Below are 8,365 nucleotides of genomic sequence, written 5' to 3' on the forward strand. Positions count from 1 at the left end.
ATTAGAGGTCAGAGGTCATGTCCTGGGGCTAGCATTATAATTATTTCCACAGAGCTCATATTTTAATAAAAAGCCATTATGCTTTGGCTTGAATCATATGTACATGGGTTTATCTTGCCTTTTTAACCTCTGTCTATATTTAGAAACAGTGTGAATGTAATTTTTGCTGGAGTGCAGCTCTTGTAAAGTCTGGAATGGTCTGGAGTTGTCAGAGCCTGCTAGAAGGGAGAGCACAGGTGCTATATCTGGCACCATGTGCCAGCCCCCACCCAGACTGCTCAGATAACAAACCAGAGGAACTGCAGAGGAAGAAACAGCGAAGCCTGTCTGAAGCTCAGAAATGACAGAATCAGAAAAGTAAGTTGGTTTTACTTCCTTTACCCCACTTTTTGATAATGGAGAACATTCCCAAATTTACATTTGCCACCTCCTGACACCATGCGTCTGAAGCCACGCACAGTGAGAACAGAGCAACCTGGTGCTTGTTAGCTGTGACAGCATGACATTTGAATGGTATTTTGAGCACAGGCATGCCACCACAGACAGTTACATTACATGTGCTCTCTGTTGTTATTCGCTGTTTTATTTTCTGGGATGTTGATGACTATCAAAGTTTATGAACTCCATCAATATGGGCTATATATATTTTATTGTAGAGCCGTCCCTGAGACCAAAGCCAAGGGTAAACCTATGGCCTTCCGCTCTCAAAAAGAAATGTTCCAGAAGATGGAGGAGTCCTATAAAGTCTGTGCATGTTGTGAAAAACTGCCCAGTCAGCTTTCCAACCCACAGAACCTGAAGCGGTGTGCAAGGTAAAAACTTCATCCAAGTTAACCTCCACATTTAATTACGCTCTCATCAAAGTTACTGTAGGAATATATAAGAGTATGGATATCTTACTTTTTGTCCTCTCTCTGCACAGATGTCTCAATGTGTATTACTGCTGTAAAGACTGTCAGAAGGGCGACTGGCCCAAACACAAGAAGTTCTGCTCACAGCTGCGTCTGGCTGCCATCGACAGAGTTGTGGAGTGGCTTCTGTTCAAAGGTAAAATGTTCACACAAGCAGAGAAATCAGGAAGAAGTCAGGTGGATGCTTTGTAATATTCCAAGAGATGAATCGAGAAATGTGCATAAAAGGATAGATACCAACATTTAGATCAGGGGTTCTCAACTAGTCTCACTCTGGGCTCCACATTTACCCATGGTCATTAAGTCGCGACCCACTTTTATAGAATTCAAACCAAGATTTTTTTTTTAAAGCCTTTAAAAACTCATTTTGCTCTTTATTGAGCAAAGTGCATTTCAGGGCACATGAATGAAACTGAGGAGGACCATGACAACTGCATGTATGGAAGTGAATAAAAAAATATCAAACTGCACAAAATGGAGACCAACAAAATGATATATTTGACTTCTAATGCATCTCTGCATTCAGAGCATATTCACAAAAGTGAATAAATATCAAATTGCACAAAATAAAGACCCACAAAACAAGGTATTTTCACTGCATTCAGGCCACATTAATAATATTAATAATATATTAAGAAACTGATATCTTTGCATTCGGAGCAAATGGAGCAAATAATAAGAAACTGAGGAGGAGCATTACAACTGCATGTGTTCACGTGTCTCGTGTGCCTTTCAAAATAAGTTATTTTTCAAAATAAAAGACATGTCCAACATCAGATGTGCATTAACTATTATTTACTTTTTTGACCAGCTGTCCGTGACCCATCCAGAACGGGTCCGCAACCCACTTTTGGGTCCCGACCCACCAGTTGAGAACCACTGATTTAGATGACTGAACTAATTATATATTTTTTATCATCAGGAGAGCTTCCATTCCCCACAGACAAATGGTCAAAGCCTGAGTCAGATATTAAAGGTTGGGATGACTGGCTCGCGATGCAGGGAGATCTCACCGCTCGGCTAGATCCCATTTTGAACGGTGAAAACATGAAAGGCCTGTGGTCCGACGCCGGCAGGCCGCGACCTGATGATGATGACCTGAGGCAGTCGCTGTGGAGGGTCTGCAGTGAGTTCTTCTCCAGGCCCATGACCATCGCCTGGGGGATGAGGCTGTTCGGCCTTAAGCCTTATTCCAAACCTCTCACCATTCACCTAGTGGGAGCAGGACAGACTGAGACACTGGGAGCCAGACTGACTGACTATGATGAGCTGAACCGCATGTTCCCCGGGCACCAGGGAATCGAGATAGTTATGGTGGGACCGGAGGTGCTGGACGGCCCCATTGTGAGGCCTCCTCTTAGAGCCTTTGGCCCCAGGCAGAGGGTCTACATCAGCGCCTACAAGGGCCTGTACCACCAGTTCTGGGAGGAGCTGGTGGAGAAGGAGGAGGCAGCCAAACCAGATCTGGTGGTTGGATTTAATCCTGGTGAGGATGTCCCCAACACACAAAGATAGATTATTAAATGTTCGGATTTTCTATAAGGAGCAAATAACCATCTTTTGACTTTTTGTCTGTATTGTTTCCACTGTGCCCAGCAGGACTTCTATCTAATATCTTTTCTTATGTGAAGGTTTTGATGCCAGTCAGGGCCTGGAGGACGGCTGGCTGCCAACGCTGCTGCTGCTCAGGGATTATGAGATTCCTGCACTTTTCACTGCTCTAAAGTGAGTATTGGAGACTGGCAGTCACACACACAGTTAATATGTTTTCCCAGAATTAGATAGAGATACCTAAACTTAAAGGAATAGTTCACTCAAAATTGAAATTTCACTCATCATCTACTCACCCTCATGTGGATTAAGGGCTGGGAGAAATTTCAGAGTTATCCGTGGCTTCTCTGAGTTACAGGGGGTCTCGGCGTCGCAGTGCATGTCAATATAACGATTGCAAATGGATACCAACTGTCTTCGTAACAAAAAGACACACCACAAAACATCCAAATACTTCCATAGTGCTCGTATGTAATGTCCGTCTTGTATTGAAGCCCCGAAATGCGAAATTGTTCCGAAAAAAAATTAAATAAATCTATATTTCAAGCTTGTTTGTAATGGCAGCTCCTCTTCCTGGTCCGTCCAATTTGGATGGGTGGGTGAGTAGATAATGAGTGCAATTAGATTTTTGGGTGAACTATTCTTTTAAAAAAGTAATAGTAATAGTAATTCACTACAATATTTGAAGTTTAAGTGCATATTTTATTGTATTTGTATGTCAAAGAAACTTGACATATCTCAAATATTCATATATTCGTGCTGATATTTGAAAATCAATCATTTTAATAGGTTGCATTTTTCACCTGTGGCACATATGATTTGCATTACTGTAATACACAAGTGCTTGAAAGTATGCAAATATCCTCAGTGTGGTACGTCCACTGTTCCCCAAGCTGGCTCTCTGTCCTCTTACCACTCTCTTATCTTCGAACACTGACCAATGCCTCCTGTCCTCTGTCCACAGTGAGACCGAGATGACCTACTCCCTTCAGATCCTGCTGGAGCTGGAGATGGACATGAAGGGAAGCGGAGCCAACCCCTTCTCATCGCTGAAGCCAGAGGTGGTTGGCTCGTCTCCCAACAAGGCTCCTGTCTTCTGCAACTCCCACTACTTCTGTTTCCAGGGCCTACTGGAGACGGTGGAGTTTGAGGAGCCGGAGGAGGCCTGAAGAAGCCTCCAACATCTGGAACTCTGATTTTCTGGACCATAAAGTATTGTTTTTATAACCCTGTATTTTCTGTTGTTGTAATCACTTGGAAAATAGTCATAAGTGATGTATAAGTACCATTTTACGTGCCAATACATACAGCTAACAGTATTGGCTCTGACATTTGCATTCACTATCTTAGTTTCATGCCATGCAACTGCCAGAGGTGTTTGAACATTTGAATATACTGGTTCTGAACTGTTGTGGCGTTTGCAGACAGGCAATAAAACTTTGTAGAACTAGTCAAACATCAGGTTCACTCTGTTTAGATAGTCCGTCTACGGCGTTTACAGAGTGTATGTGACATTTTACTAATCTTCAATGAACGTTGGCGAGCTGAACTCATGTTCAACAACGCCTTTATTCATCCAATAACTTCTCATCTACTGATATAATGACTTCAAAAACAAAACAAAACAAATTAGTTACAAGAGACTGTCTCATCTGTAATGATTAAACCACAGTAGTCTTTCCTTTATTTTAAAGACATATTTTTCCCCCTGAGAATAAAAAGGCACTCATTCATAATGAAGCTATATATATTCATCTCTTCTTAACATGTCAGAATCAAAGTAAACAGCTAGAATTAATAATATAACATATATCACATATCACATAAAAACAAATAAATATTTGTCTTGATTTGGAGATAAATGAATGTTACAGTGCAGCACAGTACAAATACACATCTGCTGTTTCTTAAACACTTTCCCAATGTAAAATAAATAAAATGATGCATCTAAATCAAATCAGTGTTTTCTCCAAACCTGAGTCATGTCTGCATGTCTTCTAACGAGATCTGATGGATAAAACCAGGTCTACAATGTACAGGACCAGGTTGATCATAGCTCCAATGGAAACAGTGTTAAGGTCAGTGTAGGAGCACTTCTGACAGATGTAGGGATTGTAACGGGAACGTTTATAACCAAAGACGAGCCAAAGAATGATGGCCAGCACGTACAGAATCACTGCCACGACGTTGAACACAAGCTCCATCAGACTGAGGCCAAATGAGAGGAGACACTGCAGCAGCTTGATTAGGTTGAGAACTATGATGACCACGGTGACCAGGAGGCAAAGGGCAAACACAATGACGCTGCACATCATCCAGGGAGGACGATAGAACCATTCACCATTCACAAAGTGGTCCGTGGCAGCAGTGATGATGATACAAGCTGTGAAAGCCTCTGCAGTACGGAGAACTCCTCTCAGGCTGGACATGTAGCCGCTCGGACACTTCATTTTTTGCATCACAGCATCAATGAGGAAGACGACAGTGGCGGCCACGGTGAAGATGAAGCACATGATGCTGCTGATGCAAGTGAGGCAGACGAAAACAGCCGCAAAGATCAAGGTGGCAGAGGCGATCATGGCGGTGCAGAGGATGGTGAAACCGCAGGTCAGGTCGGCCCAGTTGGGAAGGAAGGCAGCCAGGAGGAGGTGCCACAATTTGGCCTCCATCACAAGCAGGACCAGGGGCACAACGATGCAGAAAACCCAGACAAACTCACACCACACGCCCCATGGACTCACCATCCTGCCCCGGAAGATGACGATAATGAGAGCCAAGGCACTGAATATTATTTCCAGTAGGCGTAAAATGGCTGAGAAGCTCTTGAAAGGGCCACACATGATGCTCAGTTCTGTACTTCCAGAGGGTGTAGAGAATCCTTAGACGCCTGCACCATAGACGAGCTCTCCTTGGTGCTACTTCATCAGCAACAATGACCACATGCTGCTGCTCTATTGAGACGTGACCATGTGTCACTTCCACATTTCCTTGTATTCAAATTTCATTGTGCAGGAATCGTTCTTTGGCCTGTGAATATTCTCATTTGTCCAGGTCATAGTTATCTCAAGGAAATTTAAATTGAATGCAACTGGACTTGGTTATTTGTCTAGGGAGACGTTGAGATATCTTTGGACTCTTGTGTGTTTTATGTGAACGCTGGGATAGTAGATGGACTGCTTTTCAAACCTTCAGTGATTTATTTGGTTAAAACAATTCAAAATATATTACCAGTTAGTGAAATGCCTCAAATCTGGTAAATAAACTACACTTTCTTTCATGTTTGTTTTCTCCTTCTTAGATCAAATTAATTCTACAGGTTTTTGTTAAAGTGCCTTTCAATTGAATTAAATGGAAAACTGTATATCAACAAACCGGCGGCCCTTTACTGCATGTCATTCCCCCCTCTCGGTCTCCTCATTTCTAATTAAAGCCATGAAACACCCCCCCCCAAAAAAACAAAAACAAAAAAACAACAACAACAACAACAAAATGTTCCTATTATTTTAAACTTTTTTAGCCTGGTAGTGAAAATATCAGGACACAAATATGAGCATCACTTCAGAGCATCTTTATTTCCCACTGCACACTTCATCTGTGTCTGTGGCGGTGACAGATCCCAGGAAACTCAGGTGTGCTTATTCATGCATATAATCTCATTTTCAAACACACACAATGCAAGTTACAACTCTTACATAATATTTATTGGCAGTGACGTAGACAGTTTATATTCCCAAATGTACCCAAAAACACAGCAACGGTAATATAAACATGGAGAATGGAAAATTATACATGAAGCTGATAAATTAGAAAAATGTCATACATTGAATAAATCAATAGATAGGACACAACAAAATGTAACCGATTCATATTTAGTATAAAAAAACAGCATTCAAATCTTATTATGCAAAGTGTACTGTGGTCATGTGTGGATTCTGCTCTGTGTGTGTTGGTCAAAGTTACACATAGGGCATGACAAAGTGTAGATTACTTTTTAGGTCAGGTTACAAAAATATGTTAAAAGCCCCAATCTGTGATTGGTCCACACTACACAGCCACAGTGCTGTTTCCACTCCTCTGGAGACTGCGTACAACCAATTACATTTGCCCAGATGTGGAAAATGTGATCATGTGACCCCCAGTGCAGAGATGGCACAGTTTACCAACCTGAGACCAGGCTTTATAAGCATTATTCACGGTTCACTGTTTTACTTCACTGCTGTGGGGAGATATATTGAGATATGTTGAGCATTTACCTTATAGATTTTGCATAATAAATACATGAACTAATTAATTAATATATAAATGTATAATTTAGGTAGGTTTTAAAAAAGATGATTGGAAAGACACCATTGTGTTTATGGTCGACTAAAGCCACAGATACCCAGCAGGGAGAAGATGAGGTCCAGTGTGAAAAGAATGAGATTCACATAGGTAAAAAATGCAACCATAAATTGAATGGCCCAGATGCAGAAGCTGGGTGGACAGTCGCTTGGACGAGGGTTGTTTCTGAACATAAAGATGGGCCACATGATAGCAGTGAAGATGTACAGCAGGACAGAGACGACCAGGAAGATGAACACAAACCTGTCCAAGTTAAAGGGCAAGCATTTCTTCAGCTTCTTGAGGATGTTGGTGGCAATGATGACAGGGAGGATGGGGAAAGGAATAATGTACGCTATGACGCATATGATCAGAGCGGGCTTGTCTCTGTAACCGGTCAGTGAGATGAAAATCATGCAGCTCACGAAGGCCTCCAGTACTTTCAAGAATCCAGGCAGTATAGCAAGGTACGATCCCTTCTTCCCGTCAATGAATTTGTCTTTCACCACTTCAGCTGTGTAGACAAAACCGCACAAGAGAGCAAATATACTCACAATCCAACCGTAGAGACATGCAAATTTCCAGCAGGCGTAGAAGTTGGCATATGTTATAGCGACAGATACAGTCATGAGCGAAGAGGACATAGCCATCCCTGTGGTGAAGTCAGACCAGTCCATGCAAAACAAATTCAGCACAATGTCAAGTTTAAACATCTCAATGATGGTGATGATGAGGGTCATGATGGGGCAGAAGGCCCAGGTGAACATGGCGTAGTTCCAGTAGGTATGGCTGCTCCCTCCTCTTAAAGCACCCAGCAGGAAAGTGACCAGAGACACGATGATCTGAGCCATGTGAAGCCCGCCTCGTCCCGTTAACAGAGCAGAGGGAGTAAACACAGCCTTGGATAAGGTGTCCTTGACACTATCAATAAATCCCATGTCTCTGAAGGAGCTGAAGAGTGGTTGAAATAAGCTTGTAATTTAGGTATGTCCTTCCAGCCTCAAGGAACAGCAGTGTTTGCTCATCTGATTTCCAACTCCACTTTGCTTATAGTCCTTTATTGCCTCCCTGGTTTGCATGGTAGTCATGATATGGACTGTGTGTAGGGATGGACGTCTGCTGCATCTGATGGGCAGTAACTGAAGTTGTGTTTGAACAGAGACACTATTACAGAAAATGTAACAATATTAGCCATATCAATAACAATACAGCAATATGCAGCAATGTAGTTCTTAGTGGTGTATCCTAACAGGTTTTTCTTTAGACAAAAGGGGGAAGCAGAATGCATAATGTCCCTGACCTAGAGTCTGTATTAATGATGGCATTGTTAATCTAAATGTTGATGGACATATCTCAGGAGACTTTGCTTGGGGGGGAGGAGCTGCCTGAGCTACAACCCAGCATACATGCCACAGGGGCCCACTGTGGGTAGTCGTATTCGTATAATGTTTTCTGTGGGACTGTGTGGGCAGGGCAAAACCTGCACTAATCCCATGTGGACATTGCTTGGGCAAACTTGCCCAGAGAATGCCTACATGGGCCCCCTGTGTGTTGTTAGCCCATATTGGCGCCTACAGCAGAAT

General features: G+C 42.4%; 3 protein-coding genes across 3 annotated transcripts; 1 reads left to right on the top strand and 2 right to left on the bottom strand.

Annotated features, from left to right (window-relative positions):
• Positions 1–186: 186 nt before the first annotated feature.
• Positions 187–4,247, top strand: LOC311002778 (putative protein MSS51 homolog, mitochondrial). Its single transcript, XM_083994286.1, has 6 exons — positions 187–357; positions 657–812; positions 923–1,047; positions 1,834–2,397; positions 2,543–2,636; positions 3,427–4,247. The coding sequence occupies exons 1-6, from the start codon at positions 341–343 to the stop codon at positions 3,629–3,631; spliced, it is 1,161 nt and encodes a 386-aa protein (XP_083850412.1). The 5' UTR covers positions 187–340; the 3' UTR covers positions 3,632–4,247.
• A 212-nt stretch (positions 4,248–4,459) lies between these two features.
• LOC311002286 (myeloid-associated differentiation marker-like protein 2) lies at positions 4,460–5,302 on the bottom strand (the record flags this gene model as incomplete). Its single annotated transcript, XM_083993606.1, has 1 exon — positions 4,460–5,302. The coding sequence occupies one exon, from the start codon at positions 5,300–5,302 to the stop codon at positions 4,460–4,462; it is 843 nt and encodes a 280-aa protein (XP_083849732.1).
• Positions 5,303–6,817: 1,515 nt separating this feature from the next.
• On the bottom strand, positions 6,818–7,720 carry LOC311002525 (myeloid-associated differentiation marker-like protein 2; the record flags this gene model as incomplete). Its single annotated transcript, XM_083993916.1, has 1 exon — positions 6,818–7,720. One exon carries the CDS (start codon positions 7,718–7,720, stop codon positions 6,818–6,820), a length of 903 nt encoding a protein of 300 aa, XP_083850042.1.
• Positions 7,721–8,365: the final 645 nt, after the last annotated feature.

Source organism: Trachurus trachurus, assembly GCF_905171665.1.
Source record: "Trachurus trachurus genome assembly, chromosome: 19".
NCBI lineage: Eukaryota > Metazoa > Chordata > Actinopteri > Carangiformes > Carangidae > Trachurus > Trachurus trachurus.

Bases quoted from the DNA above. Each gene is read 5' to 3' on its own strand.
- LOC311002778 (XM_083994286.1), top strand. The intron at 2,398-2,542 runs GTGAGGATGTCC...TCTTATGTGAAG, and splicing joins GGTGGTTGGATTTAATCCTG to GTTTTGATGCCAGTCAGGGC. The intron at 2,637-3,426 runs GTGAGTATTGGA...CTCTGTCCACAG, and splicing joins GCACTTTTCACTGCTCTAAA to TGAGACCGAGATGACCTACT.